At 40.4% G+C, this 25,764-nt stretch overlaps 1 protein-coding gene across 1 annotated transcript; it reads left to right on the plus strand.

The window, feature by feature from the left end:
* Positions 1-11,013: 11,013 nt before the first annotated feature.
* On the plus strand, positions 11,014-24,694 carry LOC106592504 (uncharacterized). The gene is made up of 15 exons (XM_082969417.1): positions 11,014-11,213; positions 13,369-13,412; positions 14,263-14,340; positions 14,605-14,940; positions 15,103-15,321; positions 15,448-15,780; positions 15,892-16,107; positions 16,347-16,688; positions 16,791-17,018; positions 18,696-19,037; positions 19,149-19,378; positions 19,728-19,991; positions 20,380-20,434; positions 20,529-20,764; positions 21,073-24,694. The coding sequence occupies exons 3-12, from the start codon at positions 14,286-14,288 to the stop codon at positions 19,773-19,775; spliced, it is 2,349 nt and encodes a 782-aa protein (XP_082825543.1). The 5' UTR covers positions 11,014-11,213; positions 13,369-13,412; positions 14,263-14,285; the 3' UTR covers positions 19,776-19,991; positions 20,380-20,434; positions 20,529-20,764; positions 21,073-24,694.
* The last annotated feature ends 1,070 nt before the right edge of the window (positions 24,695-25,764 follow it).

Genomic DNA, 25,764 nt, shown 5'->3' on the forward strand with positions numbered 1-25,764 from the left:
TTCACATAGACAACCATATAGCACAATACAACACAACACAATATGAGCCTGGTTCATTTTCAGTAATGAGGCCCTGTACACCATTTACAGTTTCTACTTCAATGTATCAGGTGGAGTTATTCACCAGCTATAGAGTGAGTTGTTGTTTATGTTTCTAAGACTGCAGGGTGGGAGATGCAACAATGGCCTTGAGAACAGCAGGAAGTGTGTTGGTGGTCATTCTCTGGTCTGTAGCAGGTATGGTCTCATTCTTATCTTTAAGTTGCTCTGTTTAATAATCTACAGACATTTCTAAAAGGATAAGAATCATAATGTTATTCTGGTGTGTTCTGTTAGGTGTCTCCACTTCACTTTAAATAGTTATCTTTCACACCTCACTGAGTGATTCTTATCCCTGGTTTCCATTCACACTTCTGCACGTCAGCAGCAGCAGCAGTATAATGTTGTCAACCACCAGCAGGGTTGGGGTCAATTCCATTTCAATTCCACTCAATTCAGGAAGTAGACTGACATTCAAATTCCAATTATTTTCAATGCTTTTCAATTAGGAACATTTAGAAAATGTGGAATTGGAATTTGGTTTACTTTGTGAATTGACTGGAATTGAAAAGGGATTGGCCCCAACTCTTGCCACCAGTGCTTTTTACTTCCATGATGTATACTGACATGAATACTAGAATGATATAAGGGATTGTACATTAGAGTAGATGGGTCCTACAGTATCCTGTACATGTTTACATGCATTTGGATGTAATATTGTAATGTCTGTTTTTTTATAGTCTTGATGTCACAGATGAAGTTCTCTCATGGTTGAGTCCTGTGACACTGTGTTTCAGGTGTTCTGGGACAAAATACTGTGAGGAGTGTCTGTGCCTTAAAGGGGTCATCAGTGGACATGCGCTGTCCTGTTCCCAGTGTGACCCAAGTCACAGAGATAGTCTGGTATAACAAATGGTTGAATCATGAGCCTTATGATCTGAGATGGGACCCTAAGTATGAAGGTCGTGTGGAGTACAGTGGAACTACAGAGAAAGACTGCATCCTGAGAATCACAGACCTGAGAGAGAGTGACATAGCAACATATTACTTCAGATATAAAACAACCCAGTATTCAGAATGGAAATATTCATATGGATTCACTCTCAGTCTCACAGGTACTGCATAAATAGTATAGTACAACTCAAGTTATTTATTACATGTTCTATGAGAACAGTGAAAAGGTGGTGACTGACAGACTTCCTCCATTATTGTTTCATAACCTCTCCCTTCAGATCTAAAGGTGGAGAGGATATATGACAACACACTGACCTGTATCACCACCTGTACTCTGACTGACAACCCCACCTACATCTGGTACAAGAACGGACAACTTCTAGATGAGAGCACCTCCCCCCAGTACAAAGACCCAGTCTCAAGTATTTATGTAGACAGTTACTCCTGTGCTGTAAAAGGCCATGAGGATCTCCACTCTCCTGCAATGTGTGAGTGGGAAAAAAAGTGTTGATTCAAACACAGTGTTTCCCTCTAGCAATACCAACAGCTAAAATGGTTATGATTTATACTGAAATGACTTGAAATGAAAAGTTTACTTCTTTACTTTGCACCTAAAGGTGCTCAGGGTCTCAACTGCTGGAGAGTGACTTACACCAAGAGGAGAATCTGTGTCTTGAAGGGCTCCACAGTGAACATATCCTGCTCTTACACTCATCCCACTAGTTATATAGAACAAGGTTCATTCTGGTTTACACAGAAACACCCTGTAGATCTCAGTTCATATCCAGAGTATGCAGGTCGTGTGGAGTACAATAGGAACACAGAGAACCACCACACCATGACAATAACAGACCTGACAGAGAAGGACTCAGCTGAATACAAATTCAGATTACTAACAACAGATGAGGGGAGATTTTCTGGTCTTCCTGGTGTGATGTTGACTGTCACAGGTAATACTCCACCTACAGTTAGTACTGTAATAGGACAAGTCTAATCACATGACAAGCCTGTCTGGAGTCAAATATGACTGATGTTTCCTCTTAGATATCCTGTTGGAGATGGATCCTACGTCTGTGTCAGAGGGGGAGAGAGTCACACTGAGATGTAGAACCAAATGTACAGTCGGTCTCAACCCCACCTACATATGGTACAAGAACGGACAACGTCTGACCAACCCAATCACCAGTTATAAAAGCCTGATCCTAGACCCAATCACCAGTTATAACAGCCTGATCCTAGACCCAGTCACCAGTTATAACAGCCTGATCCTAGACCCAGTCACCAGTTATAACAGTCTGATCCTAGACCCAGTCAGCAGTTATAACAGCCTGATCCAAGACCCAGTCACCAGTTATAACAGCCTGATCCTAGACCCAGTCAGCAGTTATAACAGCCTGATCCTAGACCCAGTCAGCAGTTATAACAGCCTGATCCTAGACCCCGTCAGCAGTTATAACAGCCTGATCCTAGACCCAGTCACCAGTTATAACAGCCTGATCCTAGACCCAGTCACCAGTTATAACAGCCTGATCCTAGACCCAGTCACCAGTTATAACAGCCTGATCCTAGACCCAGTCAGCAGTTATAACAGGCTGATCCTAGACCCAGTCACCAGTTATAACAGCCTGATCCTAGACCCAGTCAGCAGTTATAACAGCCTGATCCTAGACCCAGTCAGCAGTTATTACAGCCTGATCCTAGACCCAGTCAGCAGTTATAACAGTCTGATCCTAGACCCAGTCACCAGTTATAACAGCCTGATCCTAGACCCAGTCAGCAGTTATAACAGCCTGATCCTAGACCCAGTCACCAGTTATAACAGCCTGATCCTAGACCCAGTCAACAGTTATAACAGCCTGATCCTAGACCCAGTCACCAGTTATAACAGTCTGATCCTAGACCCAGTCAGCAGTTATAACAGTCTGATCCTAGACCCAGTCAGCAGTTATAACAGTCTGATCCTAGACCCAGTCAGCAGTTATAACAGCCTGATCCTAGACCCAGTCAGCTGTTATAACAGTCTGATCCTAGACCCAGTCAGCAGTTATAACAGTCTGATCCTAGACCCAGTCAGCAGTTATAACAGTCTGATCCTAGACCCAGTCAGCAGTTATAACAGCCCGATCCTAGACCCAGTCAGCAGTTATAACAGCCTGATCCTAGACCCAGTCACCAGTTATAACAGTCTGATCCTAGACCCAGTCAGCAGTGAGGATGCAGGGAACTACTCTTGTGCTTACAACCAAACATACTAATCAGCAATGAAACAAAAATGTGTGACATTTTTAGAACTGTATTGTTTGCATGTTGATAGCATTTTAATGTAGGACTATAGGGAAGATAGGTGCTGTGGAGATGTTTATATTGAAATATATCTTATTTTTATGTTCCATAATTGTTTGATTAGATTAGTACAGATTTTCTCAGGGGACCCCACATGGGGGCCTGACCCCACGTTTGGGAATCACTGTAAACTGATTCCAATATCTTTTTCCCAAAATGTTGTATTTCTGAAGTAGGCAACCTCAAGGTCCAGTTATATTTTATATATTCTATATGTTTTTATGTTATATTTCTGAAACAATCATCAGACTTGTGAGACTATATGCTGTATGAAGGCAAAGAACAAGAAAGTAATTCTATCTGTTTCTATTATATTGTATTACTTCATATGGTACTGTTAGATGATACACATAGTATAAGTTTTGTATCTTTTTTTGTTTTTATGTCCAGGAAAGAGTTCCTCTTGATGCAAGCCTTCTTATCGCTTTTATCACTTTTTTTTTTTAAGCTAAAGTGTGAAGTGTGACTTTTTTTCAGAATAAACTTAATTGTCATTGTTTTTACCTTGTTATAACAGTATCTTCAGTGGAGACAAAATGGAAAGCTTTCAAAATTGCACCTCTTCTACAGTAAGTACATACAGTAATTACAAATAAGACATTTACATTGGTATAGCAATAGTGGTTAATTCACCTTCATCACCATCATCATGAATGCTCAAAATATACACAGACACTTTCAGAAGGAGCAATGTCCAGCTCCTAGACACACAACAAGTTACATTAAATATTAGTTATTGTCATTTTTAAAACACACAGACACAACACAATATGACATAACATGGATGTTTGGAGTGTGGAGGGTAATTCAGTCAGTGATGTCATTCCATTCCAGAACACTGAGGGACGGAACATTACGGAATGTTCAATCGTTGATAATAATACATCTCACAGTTAAAACTTCTTAGGGCTAGGGGGCAGTATTCAGAAGTTCGGATGACTGATATGCCCAAAGTAAACTGCCTGTTACTCAGGCCCAGAAGCTAGGATACGCATATAATTGATAGCATTGGATAGACAACACTCTGAAGTTTCTAAAACTGTTAAACCAATGTCTGTGAGTATAACGGAACTGACATGGCAGGTAAAAACCAGAGGAGAATCCATCCGTAAAAAAAATTGTTTGAGGTCACAGGCCATTCCAATGCTTGCCTATGGGATATTCAAAAGAAATCCTCCCAGATTGCAGTTCCTATGGCTTCCACTAGATTTCAACAAGCTTTAGAAAGGGTTTCAGGCAGGCTTGTTTTTTGAAAAATGAAGAAGTAGTTGTAGTTTTTCAGTGTCCCTCAGTAGGACTCGTCTTGTGGCGTGCGTGAATGAGGGCGCGCACTTCGTTATTTATCTCCGGTATTGAACATACTACATTCTGTCTTAAATGTTATAGTTTATTTACATATTAGCGTACCTGAGGATTGATTGGAAACGTTGTTTGACTTGTTTGGACGAAGTTTACCCGTAACTTTTGGGATTCTTTTGTCTGCATGTTGAGCGAGTGGAACGGGTGGATTTCTGCATCAAACGCACCAACTAAACTGACTTTTTGGGGATATAGAGAAGGACTTTATCGAACAAAACGACCATTTGTTGTGTAGCTGGGACCCTTGGGATTGCAGACAGAGGAAGATCTTCAAAGGTAAGTGATTTATTTTATTGCTATTTCTGATTTTTGTGACGCCTCTGCTGGTTTGAAAAATGTTGTGTATGTGGGGCGCAGCCCTCAGATAATCGCATGTTATGCTTTCGCCGTAAAGCCTTTTTGAAATCTGACAATGCGGTTGGATTAACAAGAAGGTAAGCTTAAAAACGATGTAAGACACTTGTATTTTCATGAATGTTTAATATTACGATTTTTGTATTTAGAATTTCGCGCTCTGCAATTTCACCGGATGTTGTCGAGCCCAAAGAGGTTTTAACAAGATCAGACCAAGTAGTGAGATTATTGCCTGATTTAAAGCAATTTGTCCTTAGAAGAATAACAGTCCACGATTTTGTCGAACTAGTAGTTAGAGAATAGATTACATCATTGTTTAGTGAGAATGTGATGTCATATAGAATGAGTGCTATGGTCTCCAACATGGCGTGGCTCTTGACTCCCTAACTGTTGACTGACCTTCCCAGTTAGGTGTCTCTCTTTGGGGACATAGAGGGTTAGAAGGGAGACTGGAGATCCCATGTAGAGGTACCTTTTATCATACTCATACCCAAATAATGTTTATTTAACCTTTATTTTAACATGGAGGACATATTGAGAACTAGGTCTCTTTTTCAAATGTGCCCTGTATAATACAACATAAATATTCACATTACACACTATATACAGTACCAGTCAAAAGTTTTGATACACCGACTCATTCCAGGGTTTTTCTTTATTTGTACTAGTTTTACATTGTTGAATAATAGTGAAGACATCAAAACTATGAAATAACACAAATGGAATCATGTAGTAACCAAAAAAGTGTTAAACAAATCAAAATATATTTTATATTTGAGATTCTTTAAAGTAGCCACCCATCAAACGCTGTGTGTATCAAGAATGGTCCACCACCCAAAGGACATCCAGCCAACTTGACAACTTTGGGAAGCAATGGGCCAGCATCCCTGTGGAATGCTTTCGGCACCTTGTAAGTCCATGTCCTGACAAATAGAGGCTGTTCTGAGGGCAAAAGTGGGGGGTGCAACTCATTATTAGGAAGGTGTCCTTAATGTTTTGTACACTCAGTGTATATTCACAACATGACCAAAATTATGTGGACACCTGCTCACAGAACATTTCATTCCAAAATCATGGGCATTAACATGGAGTTGGTCACCACTTTGCTGCTATAACCACCTCCAATCTTCTGGGAAGGATTTCCACTAGATGCTGGAACATTTCTGCAGGGACTTGCTTTCATTCAGCCACAACAGCATTAGTGAGGTTGGTGACTGATGTTGAGCGATAAGGCCTGGTGAAGCGTGATTCACCCCTCCAGAGAACGCGATTCCACCACTCCAGCTGACGCTTAATTTGTGTGTTTGTATTTTACATGGTATTGAGAGTTTTTCTGTCTGTCTTTCTCTCTCTCTCTCTCTCTCTCTCTCTCTCTCAATTTCTCTCTCTCCCTCACTCTCAATCTCTCTCCACAGTGTCCACACTGACCCTAACAGTGACATGTGCACAGCTCTGAACATAAGGACCAGGTCACCAGAGTACGACACTCTGACAGTAAGTCTCTTATAATTAATTAATGTATGTGGTTTTTTGTTTGTGAGTGTGTTTGTGTTTTATATAGTATTTAACTGTGTTTTGAAAAACTGTGTCTCATTGTGTCTCAATGTGCTAATATGTTTCCTTTTATTTCAGAGTGTGAGGGACTCCCCCAGTGATACAGACCCTCAGGGAGACGCTCAACCCTCCAATTATGAGAACTGAAGAGAACCTGGACTGAACAAAACCACCACAGAGCCTGGACTGAAGATAACTAAAACAGAACCTGGACTGAAGAGAACCACCACAGAACCTGGACTGAAGAGAACCAAAACAGAACCTGGACTGAAGAGAACCACCACAGAACCTGGACTGAAGAGAACCAAAACAGAACCTGGACTGAAGAGAACCAAAACAGAACTTGGACTGAAGAGAACCACCACAGAACCTGGACTGAAGAAAACCAAAACAGAACCTGGACTGAAGAAAACCACCACAGAACCTGGACTGAAGAGAACCAAAACAGAACCTGGACTGAAGAAAACCACCACAGAACCTGGACTGAAGAGAACCAAAACAGAACCTGGACTGAAGAAAACCACCACAGAACCTGGACTGAAGAGAACCAGAACAGAACTTGGACTGAAGAGCTACAGCATCAAACCAAAGCTAGGCCTCACACCTCTATTCTCATATTATATTGCTATCATATTGTTATCATATCCAGAATGTTTTCCATAGCTTTAACTTTTGAGTACATTTGGAGTTGAATTCTCTTTCCTTGTAATGATAATTATGTATATTGATGATAAATAGGATAGTTTATGCTTCTGCTCTTTTTCTGTGGGGTTTTGCCATTTAGAGATTTTTTTATTACTTAATGTACTTTTCTCAGTGACTAATATTGATAACATTGATAACAGCTTTTTAATGTGTAAAGTCTCAGACCAAGTTTATCTTGATGTGTTGAAATTATGTACTTTGTATTGCTGTCAGACATTATTGAGCAATGGCATTAATGAGAAGGAATATTAATACCATAATCACACTTCTTTTACATAAAATTATGAATTTCTACCTACTTTAGATAAAGTTTGATTCAGTGTAATTTATGCATCATGTTGTAAATAAGCTCAAAGTTTTAGACAATTCATACGAAACGTTTTACTTTTAAAAACTGTTATGGCTTGATCCCGTTAGCGGGATCGATATGACGACAGCCAGTGAAAGTGCAGGGCGGCAAATTCAAAACAAAAAAAATCTCATAATTAAAATTCCTCAAACATACAAGTATTAAACACCATTTTAAAGCTTAACTTCTTGTTTATCCACACACAGTGTCTGATTTCAAAAAGGCTTTACGGCGAAAGCAAAACATATGATTATGTTCGGTCAGCGCCAACACACACAAAAACACAGCCATTTTCCAGCCAAAGAGAGGAGTCACAAAAAGCAGAAATAGAGTGAAAATTAATCACATACTTTCGATGATCTTCATCAGATGACACTCATAGGACTTCATGTTACACAATACATGTATGTTTTGTTTGATAAAGTTCATATTTATATCCAAAAATCTCAGTTTACATTGGCGCGTTATGTTCAGTAATCTTTTCCCTCCAGAAACATCCGGTGATTTTGCAGAGAGCCACATCAATTTACAGAAATACTCATCATAAATGTTCATGAAAATACAAGTGTTATACATGGAACTTTAGATAACCTCTTACATCTAGACGTTCCGCTAGTGGAACACCTGCTTCAATATCCAATAATAGGCGTGGCGCGAATGACAAATTCCTCAAAAATCCCCAAACTTCCATTTTTCAAACATATGACTATTTTACACCATTTTAAAGACAAGACTCTCGTTAATCTAACCACACTGTCCGATTTCAAAAAGGCTTTACAGCGAAAGCAAAACATTAGATTATGTCAGCAGAGTACCCAGCCAGAAATAATCAGACACCCATTTTTCAAGCTAGCATATAATGTCACAAAAAACAAAACCACAGCTAAATGCAGCACTAACCTTTGATGATCTTCATCAGATGACAACCCTAGGACATTATGTTATACAATGCATGCATGTTTTGTTCAATCAAGTTCATACTTATATCAAAATCCAGCTTTTTTACATTAGCATGTGACGTTCAGAACTAGCAAACCTCCGGTGAATTTACTAAATTACTCACGATAAACGTTCACAAAAAACATAACAATTATTTTAAGAATTATAGATACAGAACTCCTCTATGCACTCGATATGTCCGATTTTAAAATAGCTTTTCGGGGAAAGCACATTTTACAATATTCTCAGTAGATAGCCCGGCATCACAGGGCTAGCTATTTAGACACCCAGCAAGTTTAGCCTTCACCAAACTCCGATTTACTATTAGAAAAGTTTGATTACCTTTGATGTTCTTCGTCAGAATGCACTCCCAGGACTTCTACTTCAATAACAAATGTTGGTTTGGTCCAAAATAATCCATAGTTATGTTCCAACAGCGACGTTTTGTTCGTGCGTTCAAGACACTATCCGAATGGTAAATAAGGGTCACGCGCATGGCGCATTTCGTGACAAAAGATTTCTAAATATTTCATTACCGTACTTCGAAGCATGTCAACCGCTGTTTAAAATCAATTTTCTCGTAAAAAAGCGATAATATTCCGACCGGAGTCGTTGAATCCGTTCAGAGACGATAGAATAAAATCATGGTGTCGTATCGTGCACGAGCATGAAGCCCTTTGTCCGCTGATAGACCACTTAGCAAAAGCGCTCGTGTGTTTCAGCCAGGGCTTTGAATTACGTCATTCAGCTTTTTCCCGGGCTCTGAGAGCCCATGGAAGCCGTAGGAAGTGTCACGTAACAGCAGAGATCCTTTGTAATGGATAGAGATAATCAAGAAGGGGAAGAAATGGTCAGACAGGGTACTTCCTGAACAGAATCTTCTCATGTTTTGGCCTGCCAAATGAGTTCTGTTATACTCACAGACACCATTCAAACAGTTTTAGAAACTTTGGAGTGTTTTCTATCCAAAGCTAATAATTATATGCATATTGTAGTTTCTGGGCAGGAGTAATAATCAGATTAAATCGGGTACGTTTTTTATCCGGCCGTGAAAATACTGCCCCCTATCCATAACAGGATAGTAATGCAACCGCTGTGACAGATTTAAAAAAAGCTTCACTGAAAAAGCAATAATCTGATTACGGTGCTCAGACACAAAAACATGCCATACAATATGTCCGCCATGTTGGAGTCAACAATAGTCAGAAATAGCATTATAAAGATTCACTTACCTTTGATGATCTTCATCAGAATGCAATCCCAAGAATCCCAGGTCCACAATTTTTTTTTGTTTTGTTCGATAAAGTCCATCCTTTATGTCCAAATACCTCCTTTTTGTTCGCGCCTTCAGTTCACAAATCCAAATTCAGGACGCGCATGTCAGACGAAAACTCAAAAATGTCCATTACAGTTCGTAGAAACATGTCAAACGATGTATAGAATCAATCTTTAGGATGTTTTTATCGCAAATCCGCAATAAACTTTCAACCGGAGAAATCCTTTGTCTTCAGAAATGCAATGGAACTGAGGTACCTCTCATGTGAAAGTGCATGCCTGAGGCTCATGACCTGCTGGCAGTGTTCTGACTCCAGTAGCTCTTATTCATCATCACTTTACAGTAGAAGCCTCAAACAAGGTTCTAAAGACTGTTGACATCTAGTGGAAGCCTTAGGAAGTGCACAATGACCCCACAGACACTGTAGTTTGAATAGGGAATTAATTGAAGTCCTGCAGACCACTTCCTGTTTGGATTTTTTCTCAGGTTTTTGCCTGCCGTATGAGTTCTGTTATACTCACAGACATCATTCAAACAGTTTTATAAACTTCAGAGTGTTTTCTATCCAAATCTACTAATAATATGCATATCCTAGTTTCTGGGAGTGAGTAGCAGGCAGTTTACTCTGGGCACGTCAGTCATCCAAGCTACTCAATACTGCCACCATCCATAAGAAGTTAAATATTGCAGGTTAGCCTGTCATAAAAAAAGAAAGATTTGAAACGTATTCCACAGTTATTATAATATTGTATGACATCATTGGCTGTCAAGCATGTAAATGTGGCCGCGTTTGACATTGCAGCCGACTTTAAAGGCGAGTCAAGACTGACTGATCTACAAATAATCTGAAGTAGTTATTTATCATGCAAGGTGATTTGTAGATCAGTCAGTCAGTCAGAATTTACCCGTCACACGTCACAGTTTTGATGCTCTTGAACACAGCCTGTTTGAATGAGGAAGGAAGCCATCTCTGAATCAGCATCTTGGTCACTGACATAGAGTTGGATAGAGGGCACAGATTGCATCTTTTCATGATGGCTTCTGTTACAATATCGGCAGCGCAACTGTGTTTAGGAGTAGTATTAATCTATTTTAAAGTAGTCAATTTCTTCTTCTTCAACCTCCATGATTTTAATGACAGTCGATAAACAAACTGGAAGGATGCATACAACGTTATGCCCATGTTTAAACAGCCTTTGTAGCTAGTGTGCCTTTTATCCAACTCTATGGTCTTTCACGACTTCAAAGTTATGTCAACCACAGACCTCATACCTCACAGTCAGTGTCTGTTTCCTCAGACTGACAAATAGTTCATTACAAGACCTCTCTCCCCTTCACTCTGTAAGTAAGCTTGACAATATCTTAAAAAGCTTAAGCTCAGACAGTGTTAGATTATAGTAGATTGTTATGTTTAGGAGTAGTATAACATGAGACACAGTGACGGTGGGTTGTGTTTAGGAGTAGTATTAACATGAGACACAGTGATGGTGGGTTGTGTTTAGGAGTAGTATTAAGATGAGACACAGTGACGGTGGGTTGTGTTTAGGAGTAGTATTAACATGAGACACAGTGATGGTGGGTTGTGTTTAGGAGTAGTATTAACATGAGACACAGTGATGTGGGTTGTGTTTAGGAGTAGTATTAACATGAGACAGTGATGGTGGGTTGTGTTTAGGAGTAGTATTAACATGAGACACAGTGATGGTGGGTTGTGTTTAGGAGTAGTATTAACATGAGACACAGTGATGGTGGGTTGTGTTTAGGAGTAATATTAACATGAGACACAGTGATGGTGGGTTGTGTTTAGGAGTAGTATTAACATGAGACACAGTGATGGTGGGTTGTGTTTAGGAGTAGTATTAACATGAGATACAGTGATGGTGGGTTGTGTTTAAGAGTAGTATTAACATGAGATACAGTGATGGTGGGTTGTGTTTAGGAGTAGAATTAACATGAGACAGTGAGAGTGGGATGTGTTTAGGAGTAGTATTAACATGAGACAGTGATGGTGGGTTGTGTTTAGGAGTAATATTAACATGAGACACAGTGATGGTGGGTTGTGTTTAGGAGTAGTATTAACATGAGATACAGTGATGGATTGTGATTTTGTTGGTTTAGAAGCATACACTCAGTTTCACTTCCCTATTCTACTTTCCTGTCTGTCCTCTCACAGGCCTCCTGAATCATATTAGAAATCTATAGATGCACATTAGACTATACAGAATATGGTCATCTGTAACTCAGATGGTAGATCATGGCACCTACATCATAATGGGTTTGATTCCCAGGACCAGCCATATGTAAAATATATGCACACGGCTATAAATTGCTTTGGATAGTTGAGTCTTCTAAATGGCATTATTTATGGACAGCAGAATACAACAGACCACACAGTCTAAACAGCAGGCTATGGTGATGTTCATTGATGCTTCTGCTAGATAAAACTACTAGCAGTACTGTACAGCAGAGGAGACTGGTGAGTGGATATATTGGAGGATGGACTCATTGTGATGGCTGGAATGACGGCAACACCGTTCATTTTATTCCTATTACTTCCAAAATGAATGAGGACATCAGGAATGGATGGTGCAGTAATGTTGAGATGTCAGTAGGTAGACCTCTAGTCTAGAACACTGGAACCTTCAGTACCACTTTGATGCTGCTGATGAGGAGTGATGGTCATGGGTGTATAAATTAAATGGGTTCTAATTGGATGACATCATGGAACTTTGACCTGTATATACAGAACTCAGAATGGCAAGGCAACACAATAAATTGTTAACGTTATAAATAGTTGTCACAGCGTCCACAGAAGGTGGCGCCCCTCCCCGGTTGGGCGGTGCTCGGCGGTCGTCGTCGCCGGCCTACTAGCTGCCACCGATCTACGTTTCTGTGTCTTTTGGTTTTGTCTGTCTAGGTCCGCATCTGTTTGTCTTTTTTGTTTGGGAATTCGTGCGGGATTATTACATGTCATGTTCTGTGTGGTAGTCGGCATTTTGCGCTGCTTCAGCTACGCAGCGTAATTTTTGGATTAGGCATTAGGGTTGCCGGGCTGCGCCCCGTGTGTTTTTATTTTGGAGCTGTCCTGTCTTGTGTTCTGCGCACCCTGCCTTGTGGCGACTTTATTTATCGGTGATTATTAAACATCTGTTCAAACGGACCTCAGTCTCCTGCACTTGACTCTACCCCTTTCCTGCTATCAAGGATAGCTCTGACAATAGTACAGTCAACACATTGTTTACATGGTTCTGTATGTTGTATAAAGATCACATTGGAAATGGACACATTTTTTAAATAAAATAATTGTAGGGCCAGGCTCGTCTTTTTCACAATTTCTGTTAAAATACAGTAACAGCACTTTTCTGACTTGCTGGTCTGGTTGTCATTTATGTTAATGTCTTAATTAAACAGGGAGGACAGTTCTGCATTAGCTACTTGTGTTCTGACTGCTTTTATAATGTGTCAACACTTACTTCTTGTTTTCACTCACTACCAGTCAGTTGACTCACTGTACAAGACCTCTCCCCTTCACTTCACTCTGTAAGTACTCTTGACAATATCTTGAAGTATAGTTTTGGGTTATTTGTTTTTAGTCATAAGTCATATACTTGAGGGTAATGTATCATTTACTTCTTGTTATGTTTTGAGCTGTGTTTTGGTTGTTACATCAGGGCCAGTATTCATAAAGTGTCTCCCCCGGCGTGGGTGATTGTGTGAATGAAACAGTGTATTTATCTGAGGGCCCTTCAGGACCAGACTGATAGGGAGTAGTGTTGACATCTATACTGTGTAGGATGTGTGTTTTAACTTTTCTACATCCATAACAACCAGCTCTCTAGACTTTGATACGGACTCCATGGGCCTTCACTACAGATGCACTCTGTGTGTGTGTGTGTGTGAGAGAGTGAGTGAGTGAGTGAGTGAGTGAGTGAGTGAGTGAGTGAGTGAGTGAGTGAGTGTGTGTGTGTGTGTGTGTGTGTGTGTGTGTGTGTGTGTGTGTGTGTGTGTGTGTGTGTGTGTGTGTGTGTGTGTGTGTGTGTGTGTGTGTGTGTGTGTGTGTCTGTGTGTGTGTGTGTGTGTGTGTTTGTGTGTGTGTGTGTGTTTGAGTCACTTGCTGTTTAGCCTCACAGCTTGGGGATAGGAGATATCATTGAACCTGGTGGTCAGTCTTTAGGCTGCTGTACAGCTTGACGGATCGTAGAGGATTGAACATTTATCCTCCTATATTTGGGGTTCTGAGAATAAAACAGCTTCAGAACAATCAATGTAGAAATATGTGTTTACAGTTCTACACATCTGTTCAATAAGTGATTGTTGTTGTTGATAATGATGATGATGATTATGTAGTTATTCACCAGCTATAGAGTGAGTTGTTGTTTATGTTTCTGAGACTACAGGTTGGGAGATGCAACAATGACCTTGAGAACAGCAGGAAGTATGTTGGTTGTCTTTCTCTGGTCTGTGGCAGGTATGGTGTCATAACTGTTTTCAATTTACAAACATGTCTAAAAGGTTAAGAGCCATAATGTTATTCTGTTGTTCTGTTTGGCGTATCTACTTCTCTTTTTATAGTTGTCTTTCACTCCTCATTCAGAGATGCTTATCTGTGGTTTCCATTCACACTCAACTCAGCAACTATGTCAACAAAATGTGGACCAACATTACTGTTAGTGAGAGCCATTTTTGCTAAATTTCCATTTAATAAATGTTGTGTTGTGTGACTGTGTTTCAGTTGTACTGGGGCAGAATGGCTGGAGTGTGACTTACACCACTCAGAGTATCTGTGTCTTGAAGGGGTCAACAGTGAAGCTGACCTGCTCTTTCAGATATCCCAGAGGTCAGAAAGTCACATCAAACTTCTGGTTCACTAAAATGGAGACTGAAGATATAGGTCTGGACCCAGAATATGCAGGTCATGTGGAGTATCATGGGGATAAGGAGAAAGACTGCACCCTGAGAATCACAGACCTGAGAGAGAGAGACTCATCTACGTACAGGTTCAGATTATTAACAGATCAGGAAGGAGGGACATATACTGGAAGTCCTGGAGTCACTCTGTCTGTCACAGGTACAGTAAAAACCTGCTATTATGTTCAATTACAATTAGTTCTGGACAATTGTTGTGGTGTGTATGTATGATAGTCTGTATAACATAGGATTTCTTCCATCTTTGAATTAGAGTGATAAGTCAGTGATAAAGGGATTTACAGTGATTTTGTTTTTTCTCCAGGTCTTCAGGTGAAGGTGACTGGTGGACACCAGGATAAGATACTGACCTGTATCACCACCTGTACTCTGACTGACAACCCCACCTACATCTGGTACAAGAACGGACAACATCTAGATGAAAGCACCTCCCCCCAGTACAAAGACCCAGTCTCCAGTAACTACATTGATGGTTATTCCTGTGCTGTAAAAGGCCATGAGGATCTCCACTCTCCTGCAGTGTGTGAGTGTGCATTTAACACATTATACTGTGTGTTGGTTTCACTCTGTCATTTGAGAACTTTTAGCATTTCTAGAAAGAACTGAGAATAGAATCCTGTTGACCTCTTGTTATGTCACTATGGTTTAGGTGTTCAGGGTCAGGACTGCAGCAGAGTAACTTACACCAAGAGGAGAATCTGTGTCTTGAAGGGGTCAACAGTGGACATATCCTGTACTTATGTTGGTTATTATTCCACCACATCAACATTCTGGTTTAGAAGTGATAAGTCGACCCCTGAAGACCTAACCACAGACCCAGGGTATACAGGTCGTGTTGAGTACACTGGAACATACAAAGGTCCCTTCACCCTGAGAATCTCAGATCTGATAGAGGAGGACTCAGCTGAGTATCGCTTCACTTTTAAAACTCAAAACTTTGAATGGGGTCATAGTTTCCCAGGAACAACTATGTCTGTTACAGGTAATACTACACTGTATGATACAACTGTAAATCATATTGAATTACAGGAGAAAATAAATGAACCATCCTGTTAACACAGAGGTGTATGTGGTTTTATACATATTGTTTCAGGTCTGCAGGTGAAGGTGACTCCTGCTGCAGAGGGACAGAAGACACTGACCTGTATCACCACCTGTACTCTGACTGACAACCCCACCTACATCTGGTACAAGAACGGACAACGTCTAGATGAGCCCACTTCCCAGCAGTACTCTGTCAATAGTTATTATTCAGACAGTTACTCCTGTGCTGTAGAAGGCCATGAGGATCACCACTCTCCTGCAGTGTGTTAGTATGAATGAAACTAGTATTTTATGTAGTATCATTTAGAACCAATAAGAATGGTATTACTTTCTCTATCAATATTCTTAACAATATACATTGGAATGATAAACAGTTTTATAGATGTATGTACATGTATGTCAATATTATTTTAAAATTCAAAATCAACCTGTCCAATACATCTGAAACACTTGAAACTATTCTCATTATCGTTTCAGGAATTGATCAGCTTCATTTTGTTTCAGGTGTTCGGGGTGAGAGCTGTATGAATGTGACTTACACCCATCAGAGTATCTGTGCTTTGAAAGGGTCAACCGTGGACATATCATGCTTTTACACACATCCCAGTTGGCATAACCTCACAGAAGTATCCTGGTTCAACAAATGGGAGTCTGGTGTAACTAAAGACCTGAGCCAGGACTCAGAGTATACAAGTCGTGTGGAATACTATCGACAAACAGAAAAGGACTCCACCCTGAGAATCACAGACCTGAGAGAGAGTGACTCAACTGAGTACAAGTTTAGATTTACAACTGATAAGGCAAGATGGGGGTACAGCTTCCATGGAACAACTCTGACTGTCACCGGTAACAATGCATAACACATTATAAAGTTTTGAAGAGTCATGACGTTAATAATTAACACCAATTCTGAACCATGTACCCTTTTTTTGCTCTCCTTTAATTCAGGTTCTCGGGTGGAGGTGACTCCTGAATGGAGTTCAGAGTCGAAGACACTGTCCTGTAGCACCACCTGTACTCTGAGTAACCCCAACCTCATCTACATCTGGTACAAGAACGGACAACATCTAGATGAGAGCACCTCCCCCCAGTACAAAGACCCAGTCTCCATTAACTATGAAGACAGCTACTCCTGTGCTGTAAAAGGCCATGAGGATCTCCACTCTCCTGCAGTTTGTGAGTGTTTATTTAAGGGACAAATCAAAATTTGTTGGGGGACGAGACGAAATGGGGCTGGTCTCCGAAGTTGAAAATATTTTCACATGACCCTCCTATTGTACTGTAAAATAAATTGAACACCCTCCCCCTCATAGAAATTCTGCAAAATAATGTTTACGACCACAAATAAAAAATAACTGTATTTTTAAACGTGAATATCGACTTTGCCACTTCAGCATGCTTTTGTGGCATGGTCGATGCCACGCAGGGCTGTGGGCCCGAAGTTTGACGGTTCCCGACCACTACAGACAAGCTTAACCTGCCTGCCTGTTTCATTAAGCTACGATCATATACAAAATATATGCAATGAATTTTCCACCAACAGGTTTCTGTGCCAATGCACCACACAACCAATAAGCAAAGCGTACCAACTTCGGGCACTTAAATATCATGGTTTGTGTTTTCAACACCACAATAAATAGACAATGTAAATCTGGACAAACAGAGAATACATCCCTCCCTACCTTGTAGTCTTAACCAGTATCGAAGGCTTCTCTTGACAATCTCTGAATGTCATTAAACGTTTTGGTGTTTTGTAACAAATGTCTCTTTCCATTCATCAAATGGCTGCTGCACAGTTTGGATTGATTGACTGATTGGTTTTATTTGTCAGTGTCACGTCCTGACCCTTGTAAGAGGTCATTTTCCATAGTAGAGTGGTCAGGGCGTGACAGGTGGTTGTTTTGGGTGGTTTTGGGTTTTCTTTTTATATGTGGGTTTTTTCTAGATTTCTATTTCTATGTTTTGTTTTCTATGTTTTGGCCAGGTATGGTTTCCAATCAGAGGCAGGTGTCAATCGTTGTCTCTGATTGGAAGCCATACTTAGGAAGCCTGTTTTGCCTTTGGGTTTTGTGGGTAGTTGTTTTCCGTTTTGTCTATGTACCTGACGGAACTGTTGGCTGTCGTTTTTGTTATTTTGTTGAAGTGTTATCATTAATAAAGGAAATATGAGCACTTTACACGCTGCGCCTTGGTCCCCTTTCGACGACCCTTGTGACAGTCAGTAAAAAAAATACATACATACACAATATTTTTTTAAGTGACCACGATTGCACAATAAAGTCAGGGACGTATTTCCATTGTGGTCCCTATGTTAAACATAAATACATATATAATTATACTGAACAAAAACAAACGCAACATGCAACAATTTCAAATATTTTACTGAGTTAGGGTTCATATAAAGAAATCAGTCAATTGAAATAAGTAAATTAGGCCCTAATCTATGGATTTCACATAACTGGGCAGGGTCACAGCCATGGGTGGGCTTGAGGGCACAGGCCCACCCACTGGGGAGCCTGGCCCAGCGAATCAGACTGAGTTTTTCACAACAAAAGGGCTTTATAACAGACAGAAATACTCCCCACTTTCATCAGCTGTCTGGGTGGCTGTTCTCAGATGATCCCGCAGGTGAAGAAGCCGGATGTGGAGATCCTGGGCTGAATGTAATAAAACACACAATCCTCCCCAATGCAAAAAATAAATAGATTTATCCCAAATACATCATTGTAAAACTGTATAAACTGTATATCTTTGTCTGTGTTGGTTTCACTTGTAGTAAGAGAACTGTTAGCATTTCTAGAAAGAACTGAGAATATAATCTAGTTGATCTCTTTTTATGTCACTGTGTTTCAGGTGTTCAGGGTCAGAGCTGCAACAGAGTGACTTACACCAAGAGGAGAATCTGTGTCTTGAAGGGGTCAACAGTGGACATATCCTGTACTTATGTTGGTTATTCCACCACATCAACATTCTGGTTTAGAAGTGATAAGTCGACCCCTGAAGACCTAACCAGAGACCCAGGGTATACAGGTCGTGTGAAGTACACTGACAAAGAGACATGGAGAAATGAAGGTCCCTCCATTCTGAGAATCTCAGATCTGATAGAGGAGGACTCAGCTGAGTATCGCTTCACTTTTAAAACAAACAGCTTTGAATGGGGTCATAGTTTCCCAGGAACAACTCTGTCTGTCACAGGTAATACTACACTGTATGATACAACTGTATATCATATTGAATTACAGGAGAAAATAAATTAACCATCCTGTTAACACAGAGGTGTATGTGGTTTTATACATATTGTTTCAGGTCTGCAGGTGAAGGTGACTCCTGCTGCAGAGGGACAGAAGACACTGACCTGTAGCACCACCTGTACTCTGACTGACAACCCCACCTACATCTGGTACAAGAACGGACAACGTCTCGATGAGCCCACTTCCCAACAACACTCTAGTAATAACTTAGTAGTGTTGGGTCATTCTGCGGATAGTTACTCCTGTGCTGAAAACACCACGAGGACTTCCCCTCTCCTGCAGTGTGTGAGTATGAATTAAACTAGTATTCTACTTAGCAAGTATCAATAATTTAATATGAATGAGAAGGGTATTACTGCTTTATCTATCAATATTCATCATTACATAGAAATTACAGACAATGTCATAGATGTATGCATGTCTATAGTTAGAATGTTCAGTACCTCAAACACTTGAAGAATAATTTAGTAGACACTCAAGTCCTAAAGTATCTCCAAATGTATTCTTGTTCATGTTTTTTGTAAGTGATAGTTTTAGATAGTCCTCTGACTTTAGATATAATTAATTTTACACATGACGTCATTTGAGGTAGTATACTATAGTCCTAACCCTCTGACAAATTCTGCTTTACTAGATGGTCCAAAGAACACCTCAGTGTCAGTCAGTCCCTCTGGTGAAATAGTGGAGGGCAGTTCAGTGACTCTGACCTGCAGCAGTGATGCCAACCCACCTGTGGACAAATACACCTGGTACAAGAAGAATGTAGCCTCACCAAAAGCATCAGGACAGAGTTACAGCATCACTAACATCAGCTCTGAGGACAGAGGAGAATATTACTGTGAGGCTGAGAATACAATAGCATCTCATAACTCTACAGCTCTGATGATCATTGTAGCAGGTAAAGTTTCATCTTTAATACCTCAATACAAAATTACTTTTCAAGATATATCTTAATAATTATACTTTAGATTATTACACTTTTGTTTATAACTACAGGTTTATTTATAAAATCCCCAAATATTAACAAGTATTATATTGATATTCTATTTTATTATTATAATAACGTTCAGTTCATTAGAACATGCTGTGTACTCATATCATCTATATTTTATTATATGGAAACAGACCTCAGTTATGAATGCAGCTGTAGGAATCATAGTGGTTGTTCTGGTTCTCATCCTCTGTCTCTCTGGACTCATGTGGTTCAGGTGAGTTTTTTGGTTGTTTATTATTTCACTTTAGAAGATTAATTCATTCATTCATTCATTCATTTGTTTACAAAACAGGAAGAAGTCCTCCAATACCACCTCTGACACAAGAGACACAGCAGACAACGGACAGGTGAGTCTGTTGGAATCAGAAGATGACTGTGTTGACTGTGCAGTATTTGTGGGACTTTACACTCCTCATGTTGTCTGTCCTCTCACCCCATCAGGGAGACTCTAGTCCAGTGTATGACAACGTCTCAAGCATGGCCATGAACCCTACTGCAGCACAGACAGCAGCCACAGACAACCAGGATGATGTTCACTACACCAGCGTCCACTTCTCTGGCTCCAAAAACCAGGAAGTGCCTCTATATTCCACCGTCCAACTGCCTCAGCCCCAGAAACAGGATGAGGATGTCCAGTACGCTGCTCTGAAATTCAACCTCCCCAGTGCTGCCACCCAGTGAGCATATTCTGCATGAAGGTCATGCATATGTTGCAGTTTATTGTAGGAGATGTCATCAATAAGCAAAACAGTTGACCCTTAGTGACCACTATGAACCCAAACTATGAACCCAACAACGGACATCGCAGGACAATTACTATGACATGTCTATAATGAGGGAGTGATGTGACGATGATTTTGAGGAACTGTTCTTCTGTTCTAAATGTCACTCTATTCCCTATTTAGTGCACTACTTTAGACAGAGCCCTATAGGGTGCCACCATTTGGGACGCTGTGTTTGTTTTATTTCTGTTTCTCTGCTTCAGACCCGCAGCAGCACAATCAGCTGAGGAGGACTCCTCTGTTCTCTACAGTACAGTCAACAAACCCTGAGCCAAGAAGACCTGAACGCAACAAACTCAGAACCAAGAAGACCCAAACACAACAAACCCAGAACCAAGAAGACCTGAACACAACAAACCCAGAAAGAAGAAGACCTGAACACAACAAACCCAGAACCAAGAAGACCTGAACAGAACAAACCCAGTAACAAGAAGACCTGAACAGAACAAGTTTGACACAAACCTTGTATATCTGGACCTGTATATTTAAACTAAGTGACATAAGGCCTGAGGGGGTGTGGAATATTGACCATTATAAACTGGGTGGTTTGAGCCCTGAATGCTGATTAGCTGAAAGGCATGATATATCAGACCGTATACCATGGGTATTAACATTTGAATTTACATTGGTAACCAGTTTAAAATAAGGCACCTCTGGGTTTGTTGTATGTGGCCAATATACCACGGCTAAGGGCTGTATCCAAGTACTCCACATTGCTTTGTGCATAAGAACAGCCCTTAGCTGTAATATATTGGCCATATACCACACCTCCTCGGGCCTTATTGCTTACGTTTATAATGGCAATAAGGCACTTCTGGGGTTTGTGGTATATGACCAACATACTGTTCCACGGCTTATTTTAAACTGGTTACCAACATAAATAGAACAGTAAACATATATTTTTATGTCATACACATGGTATATTGTCTGATATACAAAATAGACTTCTGAAATGCTGTTTCAGCCAATCAGCATCCAGGACCCAAACCACTCAGTTTATAATATTATATAATAATATATGCCATTTATTAAACACTTTTATCCAAATTCCGTGTCATTACAGTCATGCATGAATACTTTTTTCATATGGGAAGTCCCAGCAGGAATGGAACCAAAAAGCCATGATGTACAAACTGAGCCACACAAGACTACTCTATTCAAACTTAGAGTAGGAGTTCTGATCTAGGGTCAGTTATGACTTTGAAACTATGATGAATAAGAAAGGGACCTTAACATTTTTTAAATATATTTTTAAGTTGAAAATGTTGTGTTTCTGACATAGGCAACCTTGTGTTCCAGTTATATTTTACAGAGCATTCAGAAAGTATTCAGACCCCTTGACCTTTTCCACATTTTGTGATGTTACAAACTTATTCTCAAATTGATGAAATTGTTTTCTTTCCTCATCAATCTACCAAAAAGGTTTTTAGACAATTTAGCAAATGTATAAATAAAAAAAACTGCAATATCACATTTACATAAGTATTCAGACCCGTTAATTAGTACTTTGTCGAAGCACCTTTGGCAGCGATTACAGCCTCGAGTCTTCTTGGGTATGACGCTACAAGCTTGGCACACCTATATTTGGGGAGTTCTCCCGTTATCTACAGATCCTCTCAAGCTTGGTCATGTTGGATGGGAACAGATATTTTCAGGTCTCTCCAGAGATGTTCGATCAGGTTCAAGTCCGGGCTCTGGCTAGGCCGCTCAAGGACATTCAGAAATTTCTCCTGAAAGCCACTACTGCGTTGTCTTGGCTGTGTGCTTAGGGTCCTTGTCCTATTGGAAGGTTGAACCTTCGCCCCAGTCTGATGTCCTGAGCCCTCTGGAGCTGGTTTTCATCAAGGATCTCTCTGTACTTTTCTCCGTTCATCTTTCCCTCGATCCTGACTAGTCTCCCAGTCTTGGCCGCTGAAAAACATCCCCACAGCATAATGCTGCCACCACCATGCTTCACTGTAGGGATGGTGCCAGGTTTCCTCCAGATGTGACGCTTGGCATTCAGGCCAAATAGTTCAATCTTGGTTTCATCAGACCAGAGAATCTTGTTTCTCATGGTCTGAGAGTCTTTAGGTGCCTTTTGGCAAACTCCAAGCAGGCTTTCATGTGCCATTTACTGAGGAGTGGCTTCCGTCTGGCCACTCTACCATAAAGGCCTGATTGGTGGAGTGCTGCAGAGACGGCTGTCCTACTTGAAGGCTCTCCCATCTCCACAGAGGAACTCTGGAGCTCTGACAGAGTGACCATCGGGTTCTTGGTCACTCTAGGAAGAGTCTTGGTGGTTCCAAACTTCTTCTGTTTAAGAATGATGGAGCCCACTGTTCTTGGACCTTCAAAACTGCAGAAATGTTTTGGTACCCTTCCCCAGATCTGTGCCTCAGCACAATCCTGTCTTGGAGTTCTAGAGACAATTCCTTCGACCTCGTGATTCTTCCTCTGACGTGCACTGTCAACTGTGGGACAGTATATAGATAGGTGTGTGCCTTTCCAAATCATGTCCACTCAATTGAATTTACCACAGGTGAGTTCCAATCAAGTTGTAGAAGCATCTCAAGGATGATTCATAGAAACAGGATGCAGCTGAGTTCAATTTCGAGTCTCATAGCAAAAGATCTGATTACTTATCTAGATAAGGTATTTCTGTTTTTTATTTTTAATAAATTTGCAAACATTTCTAAAGTCCTGTTTTTGCTTTGTCATTATGGGATAGTGTGGTAGATTGAAGATTTATTTTTATTTAATCTATTTTAGAATAACGCTGTAACGTTTCAAAATTTGAAAAAAGACAAGTGGTCTGAATACTTTCCAAATGCATTGTATATAATGGTCTAGTGTGGGTGTTCTAACACCCACACTAGACCACCTTAAATGGAACAAGTAGTGTGCGACTGTGGATATTGGAACGAGACCATTAACAGTTCAGTGATTTTATACATATACACTGAGTATACCAATCATTAAGAACACATTCCTAATATTGAGTTGCACCCCCCACTATTGCCCTCAGAACAGCCTAAATTCATCAGGGCATGGACTCTACAAGGTGTCAAAAGCGTTCGACAGGAATTCTGGCCCATGTTGGCTCCAATGCTTCGTACAGTTGTGTCAAGTTGGCTGGATGTCCTTTGGGTGGTTGACCATTCTTGATACACACGGGAAACTGTTGAGCATGAAAAACCAAGCATCTTTGCAGTTCTTGACACAAACCGGTGCGCCTGGCACCTACTACCATACCCTGTTCAAATGCACTTAAATCTTTTGTTTTACCCATTCACCCTCTGAATGACACACATACACAACCCATATCTCAAGGCTTAAAAATCCTTCTTTAACCTGTCTCCTCCCCTTCATCTACACTGACTGAACTGTTTAACAAGTGACATCAATAAGGGATCATAGCCTTCACCTGGATTCACCTGGTCAGTCTGCCATGGAAAGGTGTTCCTAATGTTTTGTACATTTAGTATTTGTTCCATGGACTAATACATGCATGTTCAGTGTACTAATTCATGTATGTTCAGTGGAATAATACATGTATGTTCAGTGGACTAATACATGTATGTTCAGTGGACTAATACATGTATGTTCAGTGGACTAATAATGTATGTTTAGTGGACTAATACATATATGTTCAGTGGACTAGTAATGTATATTCAGTGGACTAATACATGTATGTTCAGTGGACTAATACAATTGAAGTTGACTAAAGTGACAATATGAGGAGTACAGAATGACTGAGAGCATCAATGTAAAATGACAATCTGTCTGTATCCTCTCAGCATGTGGGGGAGCTGGGTGTACAAATGACTGTTTTATTATGTCAATCAGTTGTATTCATTCATAATAAAATACAGTTTTATCAAATCAGATGAAGTTTCATTATTAAATGTAATTTTTATCTGTATTTTTATCCGCTGCCACGTGGCGTATATTTACGTTTCCCTCCCTGATTGGATTGTCTGAATTCACTTGTCGAGTGACAATTAAAGAAAAAAAACGACATTGATGAAAGATGTGAATCACTCTACCCTGGCAAAGACATAGACCGTATCTAGGAAAACGATTTAGGCTTTGACTATTTCTCTCTGCCCCTGGCCCCTGGCCCCTACCCTTTCTGTCTGCGTCCCTATTCTCCACCCTTCCCAAAGTATGTACTAACAACGAATCACCAATCACACACACACAAACACACACACACAAACACAAAGACACACACATGCACACACACACATAGGCAGTGTTAACTGAGTTGTCTCATTTCTGGTGGAGAGTTCAGACCCTGTGAAGAGGAAGGGAGTCTCACTAACAGGTGACATTAACACAATTGTCTCAGAATTCTTATTTCTATTCACTGAAATGAATATGTGTGTTTTCCTCCAGAGAAGGGTATTCAGTTATTTAAGTAGGGCCAGTACTCTCAGGCTGTGGACATGTTCTCTGAGGCTATCCACTGTAACCCCAAAGTCCACAGGTACACAACACCTTAAAGCTTAACCTCTAACCTATGACCCAAAACACCACAGGTACACAACACAAAATTCCACTATACTCCCACCAAACTCTCTCTCTCTATCGATCTCTGTCGCTCTCTCGCTCACTCTCTTTCCATCTCTCCCCACTCTCTCTCTCTCCCTTTTCTTTCTTTCTTTCTCTCCCTTCCTTGCCTTTCTCTCTTTTCCTTTTCTCTCTCTCTCTCTCTCTGGTTCTTTGGGAATAATTGATACAGCTACGGGTGTTTGGAGATCTACTCCTCTGACTTATCAGATGCTCAGAAGTCCATCCAGCTTGCTCCTGATTGGCCAAAGGGATACTTCCACAAAGGGAGTGTACTAACAGGTTTGAAGGTCACTCTCTGAGCTTTCTACTGTAAACGTGGACATTGATCTGTGTGTGTG

Source organism: Salmo salar, chromosome 02, assembly GCF_965601325.2.
Source record: "Salmo salar chromosome 02, fSalSal1, whole genome shotgun sequence".
Classification (NCBI taxonomy): domain Eukaryota; kingdom Metazoa; phylum Chordata; class Actinopteri; order Salmoniformes; family Salmonidae; genus Salmo; species Salmo salar.